Here is a 20,053-nt window from a genome sequence, read left to right on the forward strand (position 1 = left end):
GGCTTGCCAATTCCTTCTCCAGGTGGATCACGTTTGGTCAAAACATAACTTCTCTAAGTTATTTAAGCCCCTTCGCCATGACAAGGCAGTGATCCATGAAGTACAACAGCATTTGAGGGCAATTGTGAGCAAGTCCTTTCCCCTGAATTTTATTATTTTATTATTATTTATAGGTTTCTGTATTGTTTTTTCCTATAGATGGATGGATCTGAGGGATGCTTTTTAAAAATTCTCCATCCCCCACCCCCCAAAAAAGATAAGCAGGAACTGTTTGTGTGTGTGTGCTGCCATCATGTTGCCAGCATTATCTTATTTCAACACAGGGTTAAAGAAAGAGAAAAGATGTATAAACGAAGTGGTTTGATTCAGACATGTGATTCATGGAGTTATGCTATACGTGGGGGTGGGGGAGACCATTTTAGCTAATTTGCTCTCTCCGATCTCTGAAAATCTGTTACAGTGGTTTTAGCAACTGGCATGAGTACATAAGAATAAAAGACAAGCCCTGCTGGATCAGATTAAAGGCTCAGCATCTTATGCTCACAGTAACCAGCCAGATGCCTATGCGAAGCCCATAAGCAGCAACATGGAAGAAGGAACTGGGGGAATTCCTTCCTCCAGCATAGACCCTCTGCTGGAACTCAGTATCATCTGCAAACAGGAACCCCCCCCCTTTTACAGAATAAATCCAAGGCAGTATTTCATTAAAAATGAGCTTCCAAACATAAGTACATATACATAAGTACATATAAATATGGGTTCTTCAATATGATCCTTCATTAAAAGAACAAGTTATGTGCTTACATGTATTCTTGAAAACTTGATTTCAGAAAGGACCCTTATTTGGGAGTGGCCCCTAATCACATTCTACATGTCATGGTATTATGAGGGCAATAGTTCAAGAGTGCTTTATAAATTAGGAATACATTTCAGTGTATTTGGCTGAACATTTTTTATTAGTCAAAAATTGTACAGGTATTTTAGCAAAGTTTTCTATTTCTGTATCTTAGGAACCATACTAAGGCTTAAAGGGGCTATACTGAGAATGGCTTTTCTGGACACTACGGGATCATTAGTTCCACCAGCATATGAACCCTGGAGAGAACCCAATGTTCCTGAAGACAAGGACGAAAAGGATAAGGTGAAGAAACGCCGGCCTGTCTCAGTGTCTCCATCCTCCTCTCAGGAAATCAGTGAAAACCAATATGCAGTGATATGTTCTGAAAAGCAAGCAAAAGTTATTTCACTGCCTTCACAGAACTGTACTTATAAGCAAAATATAACAGAGACTTCATTTGTCCTTCGTGGAGATATAGTGGCACTGAGTAACAGTATCTGCCTTGCTTGTTTCTGTGCCAATGGACATATAATGACTTTTAGGTAAGACATTAAATACTAAAAGGAGGCAATCTAATTAGTATAGATGTGTTCACTGAAAATACATAAACTGTACAAAGACTTTAAGAAAACAAATGTTATATAGGTGAATAAGACTGCAACTACACAGGGAAAATGAAGGATTTGATAGGTAAATATTGTTGCAGCTGTAATATATTCACAGTATTAAAATAATAGACATTATTCTATTATTATTATTATTATTATTATTATTATTAACAATTATTATATTTTAAAATCCGTCAAACAGATGCTGCATATTTTATCTGCAACAGAGCCTAGAACAAAGGATTCTTCAGTTCATACTGAAGCTGTACAAGTGATGGGGAGAACATGCAGTCATAACATGCATACTTCATATGCAACCTGTATGCAGGATTGCTGATAAACTAGCCACCTGTTTACCTATTTATGTGATTTAATGAAGTTTTTGAATGACTTTGAAGCAAAAGATAACTTTTGCCATCCCTTTGCTACATGCATTTTTCTTTTGGATTGACTAATTAACATTAAGAATGTAGTTCATAGGTATTTAAAATCATTTTTGTTTGGAATTATGACTTAATATGGCTCTGCTTAAATATTAAAATTGTGGCTTGTGTTAACCACAGTTTAGAATCTAAACAATACTCTGTGGTTCCAAAAATTCCATTACTACTTGTTATTCTCTTGATAAACTGGTGCAATGCCTCAGCTGCAAATTGTGGTTTGTCAGATGAATCATTGTACCAAGCCATCGTAAGCAAAAATGCTCACACAACTGATCTTTCCACTCCTCTGCTATATCATGGAAGGCTGCAGTGGGAATGCTAACCCAAATCAGGCAGAAGAATCTTGCTGCCACAGATTGAATGCTAGCTGTGGAGCTCCCCTAATGTACGTTTCCTCAACCTAATTTTGGGTGATTCCCCATTCTGTTACAGCCCCCCATGATTCGGCCCATGCTGTTCTGGAGTGACTCTGGAAAGAATGGGAAGGAGGGGAGGAGAATGATCAATTCTACAAGTGGCCCTTGGGCTTGCAGAACCTTTGGATCTGACCCCATGTTTTGTTACCTATTTCAAACAGTAGTTTATTTTTATTTGCTAGCCAGATGTAAACCAGTTTGTCAATTTAAACATCGTGTAAACCCTGGTTAAACTTTTTTGACCAAGATTTAGTATGATATCTGAAGAAAACCAATACTGTATCAGACCAGCTTGCTGTGATCAAGAGATTGTTGTTTCATTCGTCAGCTGAGAGGACTGGAAGAAAGGAACCAGTTGTCTGCATCATGCAAGGGAACTGTGCCCACATGTGCTGAGCATATTATTGGGTGGCAGCTGCTATTGCCATTAAAAGATCCGGATCCGTCTCTCAAAAGTGTCTGCTTTCCAGCTAGACATGACTAAATTTGAATTTAAAAAACACAGAGACAGTGTGAACAGAGGAGAAGTGCAATTTAATAGTAGGAGGGAAAGAGATTGCATATTCTATGTCATCTTCCCTCTATGGATTTGTGGGGCATGTACCATTAGTTGCAAGAGTTTGGCTTCTTTGCAATGGTATTTTTGAATTACTTAAACTTACTTACCTGCATTAACTTACGAACCTGGGATAAGAAGCTTTGAGTGGACTGTCCTGGAACAGAGTTGCAGACAGGGTACCCCTAGGGAGGCGGAAGATTGCCCAATGCAGGAGACGAACCCCTGGAGAAATGTGGCACAAAAAAGCAGGACTGTCAGGAGCCCATGGTGTGTCTCTGGAACTACAAAATTGGTTCCATGCCCTCACCTCGAACACCAATTTTCAGCCAGAGGAGCAAGTGCAGCAGTTGCAAACCTCAAACACACCAAGATGGCAGTGGAAGGTACAGTGTACAGAAGGATTCCTGTCACTCCCCAGAAAAGGAAGAGATTTGTAGTGGTGGCAGGTGACTCTCTACGGAAGAGGCAGCAGTGTGCAGAAGAATAACCCATAGTTTCAGTTGTCTCTACACAGTTGATTCGCTATACTCTACATGCACAGAATATGGGAAACAAGTAATTAGAACTTGAGCACTTAATGCAGGATGGCAAATACGACCTAATAGGCATTACTGAAACCTGGTGGGATGAGACTCATGACTGGAATGTAGAAATTTAGGAGTACAACCTGCTCCAAACGAATAGATCAAACAGGAAGGGAAGAGGAGTAGCCTTATATGATAAGAAAATGTACACTTGTGAAGAGATCCATGACTTGGAACATAGAAGGCAGATTGAGAGAATATGGGTAAAAATTGTAGAAGTGACCTTACTAAACATTCAAAAAAGAAAGGTATAGTAGTCATGGGTGACTTCAGCTACCATGATATCTGTTGGAGCTCAAACTCTGCCAAGAATGTAATTCCTCAATTGCCTCGCTATTTCATTTCCATGAAGGTAGAAGAAGCAACCGTGGGGGGGGGGGTCATCCTAAGGGGATGGTATTCCCATCCACCACTAAACCCTATAGGTTTTGACTATACATGATTTTGGCTTTATGCACTATCCCTGTAACGTAACCCCAGCATAAATTGAATGTCATCTGCATTGTGTTTTAATATTCTGATACAACTTGTACCAAGATGATAAATTTGTTAAGCTGCTTTTTGATCAGTTTATACATCCAAAGTATCAAAATTCTTCAAACTTAAATGGTACTCATGAATATCTTAGATCATATTTATTTGACAGATGTCTTTTCCAGCCACCTATGAAGTTGTCCTTAGTTTCTGCCAATCTTTTATCCTCAGCGGTCCTATTCAAAGAAGAGTTGGTGTTTGTGACCTATAAAATAGGTTCAAGCTCATACCCTGAAGATCACCAACTTCTCTGTTTCATGATCACGAAGAATGACTAACACAACGTGCTTCACAATACCTTTTGTGTACTATATCTGAAAAAGTGCAGTGAAGTTTAATTAAGTGCAATTCAGTAGACATAATTTTACCAGCGGCTATATTTTTTCAGTATTGTTGTTTACCTTTTGAAGTGTTTTTTTTTTAATTCCCAGGCAGGACTTAGTAATGTTTCTAGTCATTATCTATAAGAAGAGACTCTGCTCTTTTTTTCTGTGATACATATTTTAAAAGCATCTGCTAAGTTTAGTGGGGTCTGTGGTTGGTGTTCCAACCTTGGAGTTATTGAAGGAAATGTGTCCAAAATTAGAAGCACTACTTGGATTTTTGTACAGTCCAGTATCTAAGAAACTTTACAGCTAGTTCTGTGTGCCCAGTGGGGCTTTGCAATTGCATTCCTCAAAAAACATCCCCCTTGCTACATAGCTCTTTTGAAACTGAGGAGGCTCCAAAATAACTTATGAGACCATGGTGTGAAGGTGGAGGTCTACTGTTCAAAAGAACGTGGGGAATGTATGTAATGATTATGTGGCTGGAAGGCAGCTCATGATGCAGCCAAATTCTCTCTTCCCCTCCTCACCCTATTCTCCCCCAAGGCCCCTTGAACAGTGGAAGCAGTGTTGTACATGGCTGCAGTATGAGAGGGAAATTGCATAAGATCAGGAGCGGCAATTCCCTCTTCACACTGTAGCCCCATACAACAGTCCTGCATTGTTCAGGCAGTCCCCAAACCTCTAGAGAGGGTTTTCAGGAGGCTACACTGGGGGTGGTGGGAGAGAGTTTGGTTGCATGAACTGTCTTCCAGTCACACACTGCTTTCCCCTAGATGCAACTCAGTCATAGAAGCCAACTCCTAGGGGCCATGGTCCTTTTGGTCTCTCAATAAAATATTTGAGGGGGCCAGGCCCCAACAAAGTTGATGGGCATTGCCATTGAAATGGTGTGTGTGCATTGCATCATGTGATCGATAAATGGGGCAGGGCTTTCCCCCCCCCCCCCCAATATTTTATTCAAGTTGGTACCCCTGCCTAAAGTAAATATAGCAACTCTTTACATCACACAGAGCTTTAAGTGTACATTTAATAGTTAGATTCTTTGTCTGAATGTTTCTGTTGTGTATAAGATATATTTTTTTAAAAAAATCACAATGGTTCTTCATGCCCTATTTAAAAACACAGACTAAAATCCCAGAGAATCAAACTGGCTACCATTTTTGGAGACCTACAATACACCACTTAGACTATACATATATCCTTATGAAAAATGGTTTGCATACATTTTTATTTTTACTCTTTCAGTCATGGAGGACTTAGGGTAGGTGACGTAGGAATCTGCATAAGCCTACATAGTTTTGAAAAATGTAAGCTTTTAGGGTTTTTTAAGGCATTTTATGCACTGTATCAAGCTTTAGAAAAGTAGACAAAGTGCTCATATCCCACTTTTAACTTTTTTTTCTGTTTTCTTAAGTTTGCCAAGTTTAAGGCCGCTGTTGGATGTATATTACTTACCGCTTACCAACATGCGGATAGCCAGAACATTTTGCTTCACCAACAATGGGCAAGCTTTGTACCTTGTCTCACCTACAGAAATCCAGAGAATCACCTATAGTCAAGAAACATGTGAAAATCTGCAGGTAAAGTATAAAATATTCTTGTGTAATTATTTTTAAATGTAAAAGCATTATTTGAAGAATAGACTACTTTTGTCTTTTAATTTATAGCTGTTGCTTTGGAAGGAGAGCTGAAACAAGTCCAGATGGGTTTCTCCAGCATGGAAAGGAGATGTGGGGGCAGGGAATTAGAATTGAATCAGATATTATTTTTTTAAAACTCTTGTGTTCTCACAACCCATATGCATTCAGTTGGGCTGTAGAGGTTGCACATGATCAAATGCATACTGAAGAGATGTCTTCAGTATAGGTATCAAGTGCCCTCAAATAGTAGCAGACAAAATCACAGCTCCAAGGCCATTTTCAGGACCCGACCCTTGTTTGCAGAACAGTCTCATTTTGGATCTTGACTCCATCTTCTCTGTTTCAACCAGGCTTGCAGCTTTCTTAGTTGTTCCTTGTCTCTGTCATAGCTTTCGTTGTTGGTTTGTATGTGTTCTGTTAAAAAAAGAGAAATGGGTGGAGCCATTCACACTATGGTTTGAATTTTCCCATACTTTTCCTAACTGTGCTAGAAACAGCATGGGAGGTGACTGTGGAGCTTAAAAGGGAGCCCCACTGGATCTGGCTCACTTCCACAAATGGAAGGAGGAACAGCAGGTCAGGATACAACCCACTTTCAGTCAGTGCAGAAAATTGTCAGTACGTGTCTGTTGTCAGCTTAATCTTTAGTTTAATATATTCAGTAAGACCAAATGTAAAGTATTTATTTGAATGCAGCGTATTGTAGTAAGTGAAGAACATTTCCAGTTTAACGTTTGTCAGGGAGTTCTTGCAGCTACTCCCGAGTAAAGACGATGCAGTCCGTTGTGTCTTTAAAAGTTTTATTGTGCATGCTATTTACAGTGCAGAGATAGCAGAAAACATGACCGCCAAGTCACTCTCAGAATGTCATTCGTCGGCTTTGGGACCAGCATAATAACCTGGGCACCCTGAAACGCCACCCCTTCACCCTGCGTTTGGGTGTGCGCCTCAATTCAGAAGGAGCAGTGTCCCTTCTTCCCCTTGCTGGCTGGGACGGTGCCTGGGCTCTGATACGTCGCTGAGCCCTTCTTCCACTGTCTGTTCCCCAGAGCATTGCCAGGGCTCTGATGCCTCGCTGAGCCTTCCCCCTTCCATTCCACTTTCCCCTGACCCGCTGCTAGTGCTGTCGCTGGGCGAAGTGCTGGGGGGAGGCTCCCTGTAGGGAGTCCCCCTGACAACGTTGAAGAAAGTGAGGAAAGTGCAGAGTTTAACAGCAACTCCAATTTCCATCTGAATTAAAGGTGATGTAAAGCTATCATTGCGATTTAACAACTTTTTAATTAATAGATCTAATGCATGCTAAATTGTTGGAAGCAAAATGATAAAATCTACAGGGGGCACTTTGGATTCTGAAGTCAAGTGAGAATACAATGAGAGTGCATTAATAGTACTTTTGTCCTTTGTTATGAAATCCAAATAGAATTTCAGATATGACTGGAAATGATTTTTCTTTGAAGGAAATGTTGGGTGAACTCTTCACACCAGTAGAAACACCAGAAGCACCAAACAAGGGGTTCTTCAAAGGCCTATTTGGAGGTGGTGCACAATCACTTGACAGAGAGGAACTCTGTAAGTTCATTACATTTTTAAAAATAAAAGAATAGAAAATGAGTAGAATATATTTATTGAATGCAGTCCCAAGGTGTAAAATGAAACACAAAAATATTAACTAGAAACTAAGATTAGTGCAATATATTCCCTCGTATTAACTACTTGTATATCATTGCACATACCTTCCCATTAATATGCCCATGAGTACTATCAATTTTCTGAATTAGAGTAGAATACTAAAGATAAAACTTTTTCCCAGTCTTATGCAGAATTACTTATTAATTTATACTCAACGGTATATATTGTTGTCACGATACACAAGGCAGATTACAATATTCAAATGGCAGATAAAATGAATAATGGGTTGGATACCGGCTTGCGATTACTGGAGTTTTGCTGGCACAGATGGTTACAATAAATCTAGGCTAGACTAAAATCAATAAAAACCAAAAATAAATAAAATAACATAGTGTAAAAAAATCAACTAAGTAGCAAAGTTACATAGTTATAAAATTACAAAATGTACAAATAGCTGGTCCCTTAGTCCTGGTCTAATATCTAATCCACAAGTACTTGGCAAGAACAAAAAGGCTGATATCAACACTGAAACAGCAGCTCAAGATGAAAAGGCATCATGCTGGTTAGAGCTGTTAGGAGCTGCAATCCTACAACATATGGAGGCCCACCAGTTTTCCATCCTTGGTGCAAGAGAACTATCCTATCTGTGGAGTTATTTTTTAATGTAGCATCCACATCACATGATGCAGTGCTGAGAGACCCACCCACTTTATAGGCTATCAGGCGTTGTCTGAAAAGAATCATAGAGTTGGAAGAGACCACAAGGGCCATCCAGTCCAACCCCCTGCCAAGCAGGAAACACCATCAAAGCATTCCTGACATATGCCTGTCAAGCCTCTGCTTAAAGACCTCCAAAGAAGGAGACTCCACCACACTCCTTGGTAGCAAATTCCACTGCCAACAGCTCTTACTGTCAGGAAATTCTTTCTAATGTTTAGGTGGAATCTTCTTTCTTGTAGTTTGAATCCATTGCTCCGTGTCCGCTTCTCTGGAGCAGCAGAAAACAATCTTTCTCCCTCCTCTATATGACATCCTTTTAGATATTTTATAATATTTTATAATTTATCAATCTTTAATGGAACAGTTTTTTGAAAAAAACAACTTAATACATCAACATAAAGAGATGTAAAATGACAAATGCAGTGAATCACATGTCAAAATGATGCAATGACATCTCTACACATGAATTTCTGGCATTGTGTTCATGAAACCAATGGCAAGCTAAGCTGGCACTCCCCTACCCAGCTATTTATAGCCTAATTTCCATACAGATTCTCAGTGCCTTCCTAGTTCATTGCAAACCAGAAAAGAAAAATAATTTATTGTATCAGAATAGTTTGTTTTTATGTTAAATATGTTGTGTAATCAATTGTAAGATGCACAACAGCTGACGTTCGGGGTTGGTGGTTGTACGACAGCACCCAGAGTGTAACAAGGACTGAGAGATTGTGGGGGGGATGGGGGGCTCGTTTAATCTCACTGTAAACAAGTGGTACAGTGACAATAAAGTATTTCTATTTCTATTTTATTTTAGTTTTATCCAAAGCTTATGACATTTCCACTTTCAGTATTGAGTTCAGCTAGTAACCGTTTTTTGTATGGAAGGATCCTAAATAGAATCTGGTTGATTTTGTTTTTTATTTTTTCATATTCAGTTGGAGAATCAGCTGCTGGAAAGGCATCAAGGAGCCTTGCCCAGCATATTCCAGGTCCTGGTGGTATTGAAGGGGTCAAAGGAGCAGCATCGGGAATAGTTTGTGAATTGGCACGAGCCAGAATAGCACTAGATGAAAGAGGACAGAAGTTGGGAGAACTGGAAGAACGAACAGCAGCCATGATGGCCAGTGCAGATTCTTTCTCAAAGCATGCGCATGACGTAAGTAAAGTGTCAACATGGTTCCCAACTATTGGCATGAGAAAGATTATGGAATAAAGAATGGATATTTACAGCCTGTTATACACTAAAGGAAAATATTTTGAAAATGTTTTACAGGTGGTATATAACTCCCAGCAAACTATCCAAAATGTATAAAACGAGATCTAATACATGCTGGAGGTGTAAACAGGCAGAAGGGACACTGTTTCATATGTGGTGGGGTTGCTAGAAAATTAAGATTTTTTTTTGGAATATTATATATGAGGAACTGAAAAAAATATTTAAGCAAGCTTTCATAAAGAAACCAGAAGCCTTCCTCTTAGGCATTTTAGATTCAGATATTCCAAATGAAAAAAGAGAACATTCTTATATGCTACAACAGCAGCAAGAATATTAATTGCTAGAAATTGGAAAGGAGAATCAGTACCAACAAAAGAGGAATGGCAGGATAAATTATTTGAATATCTCAAACTGGCAAAAATGACAGAGACAATTAGGAGGCAGCCAAACCAAAAGTTCAAAAAGGAGTGGGAAATTTATAAAGAATATTTAAAAAGTGCCCTCAAGTTACATGCTTTGATTAATTTTCGCAAACCACAATATGGATTATAAGTATAGTATTCAGATAACAGTAGAAATGACAAAATGATTAAAGAAGCAGTTTATTAAACAAATAAGACAGACCCCCTTTGAGAAAGATGGAAGTCTATTGGGGAAGTTAAGGAACTGAGAATTAAGAACATGGTGGCATAAGTTCTTTTGTAAGAACAGTAAGAACCTATGGATTTATGGATGGCTGGATTTTATTTTATTATTTTTGTTAATTTTTGTGTGTGTTTGTTAAGAAAACTACTAAAAAGCATCTTTTTAAAAAAGAAAGACATTTAGCCCTTTCACTCATATACACTGGGTGAGTGACCCTTTCACTAGACAAAGTGAGGTGGCAGTCTCAGGTGAGAGATGCTGACAGGCAGGGAGCAGCGACACGGTGTTGAAGGACAGAGCTGTGTGTTCCACATGGTTTGCCTTATGTCCCATAAGCTAATCTCCTGCTCTCCAGGTGCAGTGGAAGACACTGCCCATGACCAGGTTTTATGTAAGATTAAATTCTTAGGTTAAATTGCCAGGAATGGGGGAAGTTGGTGCCATCTTGTATCGCTGGGCAATAGCTGGTTTTCAACATCACAATATATCACTAATTAAATGACACAATATACCAATATATCACAATGTCTGAAATAAGGATGGTGCTGTAGAGGCACTGGCTGGCTTCATGGTTTTTCCCATATTGTGATTTTTGCATAGCATACACACACATACATCATAATTCACAATATATTCCCAGGTCAAAAATTAGAAAACCGTTATCATGATCATGGACTTCAAACTGGTTTTGGACAATATTATACGGTATATTACCCAGCCTTAATCTTGTGCTTCACCTCAGGCAGCAAAATACTCATCCTTCTTTCACACACAGAGTCCAGCAGTATGGGGACTAAACTTTCTATTGTCACAGGCAGATGGCTAGAAGGCTTATTCATGCACAGCTTTAATCATGTATCTCTGATCTCCTTAATCATTTAGTTGTTATTCTTCTCCTTTACTTAGTAGGCAGTTCTCTATTCTTAGAATTCCCTCCTTACACCAACTTCAAAAGTGAACTGTACAGTGTACCATACCATATGCATAACTATGTTGTGTTCCTCTGTTTCATTTTTAGATGATGTTGAAATGCAAAGATAAGAAATGGTACCAGTTCTGACAACGCATTTCCAAATGCATCTATATAACTTTACCTTGAAGAAAAATCTCCTTTTCATTAACTTCTGCAGGACCAGCAGAAGTGCAAGGGTGTCAGCCAATGGATACTGATCTTTCCTAGCACAAATCACACACTGTTTTACCTCAGTCATGCAGCTTTAACTGAGGGTCATTATATTTAAAACTGGCACCCACACAGTGTGTGTGTGTGTCTTTACCTGTGGGCTGACTAGGAGCTTGGGAACAGAGTCAACAAGAGAACACATGGACAAAAAGGGAAACTTTGGTATCAGATGAGCAGGGGCAATGCAGGATCTATCCTGTGTTAATATTTCATATGCCAAAAGTTTTTGTGCTATTGTTGTTGCTGCCAGTGTTTCATCCTCCTGTAGGAGGCTGCAATAAATCAGGGGTCCAAGAGCTAGAATAAAGTTGTTCATCTTAGGGGACTACTAATAGCTGATCTATACCTTCCCTCCTTAGAGCACGCCATTATAGCTGTTACTAGAAATGACTTGATGCCACCAATTTTCTGATCTGACAAAAGAAGTATGCGAGCTCCATTCTGAATCTATAGATAGTTAACATGCACATAGTATCTTCTTGGACCCCTGATCTAGTATTCTTGTATTTGCATCACCATACTGTGGCTGTGTTTGGATGTCATTATAAACCATAGCTTATTGTGACAGAAATGAAAAGCAGCAAGCATTTCGGCTCTTGCACACACACACTCTCTCCCTTTGTTGTAGCTACAAGGAGGTCATTGGAAGCTTTTGATTAACCGTAGCTTGTCGATCTTATCTGAACTTGACATAATGTGGTTAATTTTCGGTATGGTTTATTTGAAACATACTTTCAAACATACTTTCAAACCATAAAGCTGGCCTGTTTCGATGAACCATTGTTACACTTAGCCATGGTTTAAGGTTTGGACCTGACACTATATAGTTAATCCAAAACAAAGCATAAGCTTCGGAACTTCTCGCAGCCACACCAGAAGAAAAAAGGTGACACATGGGGCTTGCTGCAGCTCATTCCCATCACAACAAACTGTGACTTAGCATGACATCTGAACACAGCCCATGTCAAGTGCAAAGCAAGAGAAGTTTTTTGCATTGTAAAAAAAAGTGATTCAACTGCACATCATGCTGAAAGTTTTCATTTGTGTTATGGCTGTGTAGTGTAAAGAGTAAAGAAAAAAGAAAAAAAAGTCTACCACAATGAGAGAGAAAAAAATGTCATCTTTCAGTCGACCCTACCTTTTTTATTTTCCTGAAAATACAGTTAGTCAATTTATAAAATATTTGTAATTGGTTTTGAGTTTAATTCATGCTGTACATCTTTTGTGTGTTTAAGAGAATGTATTAGTGCAGGCACTTAAACAGGATCTATCAGATATGTAGTTAGCTTATATGCCCAATCAGACTTAACTACCAGGTTAAATAGTCCTTAGTTCAAGCAGTGTTGAACTTCAAGAAAGTGTTGAACTCTTGAGATACAACTTGATGGCTAATAGTAATCATTTTTATCACTTGCATTAGATTAAAACAGTTCTTGGGGGTTCCCCCCCCCCCAATACAGTTCAAAGAACCTGTTAGCAAGTGTAAAAAAAAAGCAGCAAAGAAGCTGTCTCCAGAATTTCAAGCACATTTACTTGGGAGCAAGTACCGTTGATTTGAATTGACTTTTCCTCCATGTAAGTGTTCTTAAGTTCACTGCCTGAATTGCCGAGTGACATTAAAGTCAGAATGGATTGTTTCCAGAACTTGGCATTTAAAAAATGAATATTTTACCACTTTAGCAACTGGTAGATTCCTACTTTGATTTGTATGAGAGGAGGGATTTAAGATGTGCCAAATTGAAGCAGTATATTTTAGCTAATGAAGGTTGCACCAAAGCCATAATGTAATAAGAATATATGAATTTATTTTAAAAAAATATTTATGAAAATGCATAAATAATAATCTTAGTCATGTTAGAAGCTGGAAATAGTACAAATTTGTGATAATTTGCAAGCAGCCTGAACTAGTTGAGGCTCTGTTTGTAAGAAAGTGCCAGTGTATGGCCAGAGGTTTGGGGTTTTATTTTCCTAAACTTGGTGGTGCTGTGTACATGTTGAATGGGTTGTCTTAACTTCTAACGTTGTGAACATAGACTGCAGTTTGAGCCAAAATAAAATTCCCTAGTGTCGGTTCAGCATTGGCATTTAAAAATTGTGTTCCCCATTCCCCAAATGTCATGTGCAGTCCAGGTTGAAAAAGTTACTGGCTGGTCCTGCATAGTGTGTTTTGCGCAAATATAATGAGACTTGCCTCTTAAGTAAATGTGATTAAGATAAGGTTATAACCCTTTGAATTTGATGCAACTAAATCGCTGCAGCATGTTGGTTGCAACCAAAGGTCACTTGGGGGTGGGAAACTACAATCTGCAAGAATGTTTGAATTTGTGTTTCAGGTTGGGGCTGCTGGAGGGTGTGTTTTAGTACTGTACTTATACCAGCTTTTTGCCTCCCCGCAGTGCAGCTTTGGGTAGAATGCCATGATATTCAGTTGTCCATATGGGAAGCAGATTCAGCTCTTTCCATAACCACACAGTGCTCTAAGTCTAAGCCTACAGATGTGATTTTGGGCAGCAGTCAATCCTCTACAGCAAATATTTGAGTCAAAACTAAAGCAACTTGTTTAGGGACTAGTTATTCACTTTTTCATTCTGCTGCCTGGAAACAGATTTTCTGTTTTAAACAAATTACTTTATTTGCATTTAGCTATATGTGAAAACACTGAGAAAAATCAATAAATCAAATAATAAAAGATTGTTAAGTGATGTGGACATTCAAACGTAAACAGTAGTAACTGTTCGTTATGATAACTTCTCTGTGCATTTGAAATTTCCTTTTTTTAATGTTAAATTCTGTCTTGTGTATAAATGGCATGATCCAGCCTTAGATAAGCACTTTTAAACCCCACTTATTTCAAGTGGAGATACATAACTTACTGATTTCTCACTGCTAATCTTCATATGGATTGTGTCAAATAAGTATTTTGTATTTGGAGTCAGAAGCACAAAACGTAATAATGAACCTAACATAACATTGGTTTATTTTTTAAAAAGGGGGAAGGAAGTCTGTCTTTTCACACAAATTAAAATTATAGTGAATAATCACTTTTGCCCACTATAGAAAATGCCCAGAGCAAGATACAGTAACTCTATGGTAAATGAAGATTTACTGCTATCCACATTCCTTTGCAGAAAATCCCCAAAGTGGTACACTCCTTTTGAAGTTGAATTATTTGAGACAGGATCTGTAGCTTTCTGAGCAGCGAATATTTGACAGCCAGTAGGAAATGAAGAATAAGGAAGTTCATGCTAGCACAAAGAATAGCATAGTATCTATTATAATGTGTATGTGTTCTCACATTTTATACCATAAATAAAATAATTTGTTTTTTTTTATTAAAAAAATGCAGAAATTAAATAGTAGCAAATCGTTGGGCTGTCTGTCTAGTTTTGGCAATTCAGTAATGTTTGTCAACCTCACTGCAGCAAGATAAGTTGTACTAATAGGGAAATTTACTTTGTATAGAGTTTGTTTGGCATACTGTTGGGGGAAATAACATCATTCTCTTGGCTGGAATTTGAATTTGATTATTTGATCAAATTATCAAATAAGGCTGTGTACAGATAACTTTTAGATACTGGGAGGCAGTAGTGTAGAGCTGCTGTTGGCCATGGTAAACACATGTTCATTATTTTATTTTATTTTATTTTTTAGGCCTCCCATAGTTTCTGGTTAAACTGATACTGGAAGTTTTTTGTAGTGTTGTGCTGAATTTTCTCAGGGTTTGAATTTTGACTTGAAAAAGGGAATAGAGGTGGGGGATAAAGTTCCCTGAAAGTTCCATATTTTTCATGCCAGTTTGATGCTGTTCAGTACACCAAAACATTACTACTGGAATATGATTTTTTATTTAATCTAATTTCTTCTTAGAAATTAATGATATCATGTTGCATACAGATTTGGCTAGGAGAACTTTTCCCATAAGATTTGTTTCCTTCTGGTTACAATAAGTTCCCAAAAGTTTGGTTTCCCTTGCTGTTCTACAGATGTGATTTTAATGGTGCTGAAGCAGCAGTTAATAGCGGCTGTTGCAAGAAACTTTTAAAAATGTGCTATGGAGGGGGAAACTGAATAGGATTGTGCAGCTGCTGTACTTTCAGAGGCACAGGAAGACTCTTGCCACTTTTGAGCCTCTATCTAAAAATTGGCAAGATGTGGAAACATGTTTTGTGGCAAGATTAAAAAAAACCTCATGAAACGTGCATATTTCAATTTAGCCCCCCCCACACACACACACACTTCAAGTTATATCCTGGAAAAGCCAAGATAATCCTTTGGAAACATTACCAGCACTGCTGCAATAGGTAATGAAGTATATTTTGGCAAACTGTGGTAGATACCTATTGGCTATTGACCATAATTTCACAGACACACATGTACATCCTCTTGATTTCTAGATTGCTCTTGGACTTAGTAAAAGTTGGTATTTTAGTACATCAAAGCATGGAGTCCGCAAGAAGCACTCACATAGCCTTTTTAAAAGGGGAGTGCAGTTTTCCTTCAGAGTAAAAGACCTACTTGTGAATGTGACTAGAGGAAGCTGCTGCACTTAGGAACTACAAAAATAAAGAAGAGACTCTGCCCAAGCAAGGCTCCTTCTCCAATTTCCATTTGTACACTTATCAAGCTGCTGATGCTGGGTCAGGGCTCATGCCACATTAGCTGGGTTAATTTGCTGCCAGTGCTACAGAGGAATGAGCATCTAAACTCAGCCTAAACTTTTTTTATATGTTACTAAAATGCAAACAAACTGCTGCTACTTGTCTTTCATGTAATGTTACTGTGTTTAATTATAATTAAACTAAAGACATGTTTCTTTAGTAAGAAAACTGCCAAATTGTAACTTCTGAATGTTACTTCATGTAAATAATTGTGTGTATTCCAAGCAAGTCTGAAAGTGTGACACCATCAACATTCATTACATTACAGTATAGTAGGTATAAAGTTAATCAGCTGATTTCCACCTGCACTTGTATGGTTTTGTTACACATTTTTGCTCAAGGCGTCCCTCATCTGACAAATACTACATTAGAAAGCTATAGCCAAAGGTGATTTTTGATGCAGTGGTGTTTCCTTTTTGCTTTCTATAGCACTGATCTAATCAGAACCGTAAACTTGAATTTCTTTTCCCTGCACCTTAAGTAATGCAACCTTGAGTACTTAAATCCTTTCACGTACATTTGAGTCTTGAATTCACTTATCTGTACATAAAATAGTTTGGAAAGTTCTTTCTGTACACAAACAGCTTTGCACCCTTTGCATGGACAAATTCTTTTATGGGCAGGGACCTCCATGCCCATAAGGGGAGAGGATCTATGATAATAAAGACTGTATACAGGGACCTGCTTCCTCATTTGAAATAGAGTTCCAGTGCTAGATTTGGAAGATTCATTAGACCGGTAGACAATTTCTCTGAATTTTTTATTTATTTCTAAATTACTGAAACACTTTCAGATTTGTTTAATAACTACACAAAACTGCAATCTTGTTCACAAGTAATATGTGCTTTGGTTCTATGGAAATGAGTGAGAGTTAAGCACAGGTAACCATGGCTGGATTGCAGCCACAGCGATATTTATACATTATACTATAAGAATATAGTTTGTTACCAAATTAAAATATATGCTCTATCTTTTAATTTAAAAAACCTGATGTTAAGTTTGTCAAAGAACTTAATGTATATATATTATGCATACAATTAAGCTTATAATAAGAAATAAATTCATCTCATATCGAGATAACAGTAACAAATTAACCCATCTTGATTAATTAGAAATACTCTAGCGTTACTAGCTTAAAATAAACCTATAGTTTAATCTAAAAAGAACTGCTACAAGAAGTATACACACACACCTCAGTTGTAAAACTGTTTGAAATAGCTGCAGCTTGTTGATGGACATTTACCATAACTCTTCTTTTTCATGAGTATATATAAAATTCTAGATTTTCAGGTATTTTCTTCAGCCTTTTAAAATTTCCAAAAATTAAAAGTGGATTCCACGTATTTTTGTCAATTAAAGCTTTCCTTTTGTATTTTGAAGTTCTGGTTTCTGCATATATTTTATACTCATTGATTGTTACTTGTCCTCAGAATGTTTTTTAAAGTGCATATTCCTGTGGTTGGTGAACCATCCTATTTGTTAGTGCTCTGATGCATACAGATAAGAATATGACTGCACTTGTAGTGTAGTTGTGGTGTGCCCAATGATTGAAAATGCTCATTGTTTGCCTTTGTTTACTGTACAAATTCTCAGCTGCACTTGCTCCCACAGTCTAGATATTTTCTGTGAAGTATTGTGAATTCTTTCCCCCTGTGAATGTTAGTGACATTACTGCCAAAAGAAATAATAAAGATCCTGTTTGAATGAATTTTATAGTTGAGGGTGGTGGGCGGTAAACAAAGATAAATGTCCAGTATATGTGAATTATCTGAATTTTTAACATTGTTTAACATGCATTGAGAATCAAACCAAGAAAAGTGCATGGCTATTACTATACATGTTTCCTATATAAATCATGGTTGTTTCAAGTTCACAGATGAGTGTAGTTTTTAATTTTAAACTAATTTGAGATATAGTTTTGATTATAGAAATCAAAGATGCAACTAAATTATTATTAGCATTTTTTGATAAAGCACTTAGGAAATTGATCTTTCTAAACTTCAAGCGACTGCAGTTTGTGTTTCTTCTTGACCACTACATTTTTTTAAAAAAATGAACAAGTTTTGATTTTTTGATGAAATCATGGCATCATCCATGGAGCTGCTATTTGATATTGGCTAATACAAAATGGGGAAACTGTTAAGTGTTAACAACCCTTTCAAAATTTGTAAATAAATTGTACTCATTTTACTTTAAACTCATACACCACTATTCATATTGGTTAGATCTAGGAGGAGCGGCTTCTGGTTATGCTACTGTTTCATTATGCAAGCATCATTGCAGGGTTGGGGGTGGGGGTTCAGGGGGATGAAGAACATCAATAAATGTTTCTCACATTACTCATTGGGTAAGCATGCTTGATATAGAACTTCTAGCTTATATGTATCTTAGTCTCTGTGCATTGTGTCTTTTTTGTTTTTAATTTATTCCTCACTTCCACTTGTTAATTTCAGTCTTGCGGAGCCCCACTACGTGTTCTGAAGATGAAAATGGGAAATGCATCTTAGGATAGGGTTGCAAATTCATCTGTCTACCAATATAGTTTTATATGAACTCCAATCCATACCATTACAAATGGAAATGTTAGACTGCATAGTTATTTTACTTTATGTACTTGATCCTAAAGTATGTCATTACAAACATTAAAATTAAGTATGGGATATTTTTGTAAATAAAAAAAACCTGTGCAGCTGGTATTTTAAAAGGAAAATGTACTATACATTAATGTTTCAGAAAATACTGTTCATATGTGTATATGAATGTGTCATTATGCTGAAGGGCTCTGAATGGGCAAAATAAACTATTCAAATGTCTCCTGAAACAAAACAAACCTGGTTTTTGTTTCATGTAATCATTTTGCCTCTTGATGCAGTCCATGCTTGAGGGTATTTCTTACTGCTAGAAGAAATGCAAATGTTCCTTCAGGATTTTCCTATATTCGTCATCTTGGATGTGTTTAATTTGTACTTTGAAAATCTATCTGATTTTCACTTTCATTGATTTTGCTGGTGATTGTGTGCCAGATCTCTGTAAGAAACTGTTGTGTCTTTTAGCAATAAAGAGAAACATGATGGTCAGGGAAGTCTCTTCCCCACCATGCATAGCTCCATGCTTTATACTATAATGTTGCGCACACTTCAGGACTTCTTCTGTGTTATATGAATTGGAAGATAAAATTTATTATTCCATGAAGAAGAGAATGCTAATGTGCTTTGATGTAGAAAAGTTAAAGGACTGCTGCCTCTGGCTGAGTAAATCCTATAATTTCCCACCTTCTGTTTGTACCCCCTCCTTAGTGAGTATGGCCCAGATTGCCTATATTGCTAAGCCAAACCATGGCTCAGCGCAAATGTGCAGGTTCACAAAGCAGACTCTGTCTAATGTGTTCCACCCCTGATCCTGCTACTGTCATGTGACCCAGGTTTGTCTTAGTTATGTGCAAACCCACACTAGTGATTTTCTCTCCCCAACCCCCGCCCTGACAAACCACAAGCACTAAACGGGGGGGGGGGTGGCTTTTTGCAGCTTGTGGTTTGTTGAGTGTGACAGACCACAAGACTGGGTTTTATTGTAATGCTAAGCCAAATCAGGATTTACATCCTGGTAGCATGGCAGCAGCAAGGCCAGGGGAGGAATATAGCACATGTTCATTCTGGAAACCCACATATTAGCTTGTTCACGCTAAGGGATGGTTTGGCTTACTGTTACATGCGAATTGGGTCATTGCCTATGTAAGGGTATATCTGGCTCTCAGTTGTTCAAATAATGGTTTATAGCAGTCATGTTGTTTGATTTATCACACAGGAAAGATGGTTGAGATGACCTCAGAATTTTCAGAAGATGACCACCTTCAGACACACCCTGCCTCTGATTTACCAGGTGCTTGAAACACACAATGGATGGTCATTATTTTCATAACCTGCTTATCAGCTTCTGGATGCATTAGCTTGATTACTGTTAGAATTTTAGACTAAATGGAGATTTAATTTTGTAACTCTTGAATATTTTAATAGAAGATGGGTTATAAGTGTCTACAGTATAATTAATGAAT

General features: G+C 37.7%; 1 protein-coding gene across 6 annotated transcripts in view; it reads left to right on the forward strand.

Annotated features, from left to right (window-relative positions):
• STXBP5 (syntaxin binding protein 5) overlaps positions 1 to 14,042 on the forward strand; it is a 120,322-nt gene extending 106,280 nt beyond the window's left edge. For 4 of the 6 annotated variants that reach the window (XM_035108797.3, XM_035108798.3, XM_035108799.3 and 1 more), the window contains 5 exons: positions 1,011 to 1,380; positions 5,726 to 5,891; positions 7,409 to 7,520; positions 9,236 to 9,456; positions 11,180 to 14,042. In XM_035108797.3, the coding sequence (XP_034964688.1) occupies positions 1,011 to 1,380; positions 5,726 to 5,891; positions 7,409 to 7,520; positions 9,236 to 9,456; positions 11,180 to 11,221 (911 nt within the window). In that variant the 3' untranslated portion in view covers positions 11,222 to 14,042. Of the gene's footprint in view, positions 1 to 1,010; positions 1,381 to 5,725; positions 5,892 to 7,000; positions 7,521 to 9,235; positions 9,457 to 11,179 lie in introns of all 6 variants that reach the window. The other 2 variants (XR_015949327.1, XM_035108801.3) reach the window with 2 other exon arrangements.
• The last annotated feature ends 6,011 nt before the right edge of the window (positions 14,043 to 20,053 follow it).

Source organism: Zootoca vivipara, chromosome 3 (genome assembly GCF_965207765.1).
Source record: "Zootoca vivipara chromosome 3, rZooViv2.hap1.1, whole genome shotgun sequence".
NCBI lineage: Eukaryota > Metazoa > Chordata > Lepidosauria > Squamata > Lacertidae > Zootoca > Zootoca vivipara.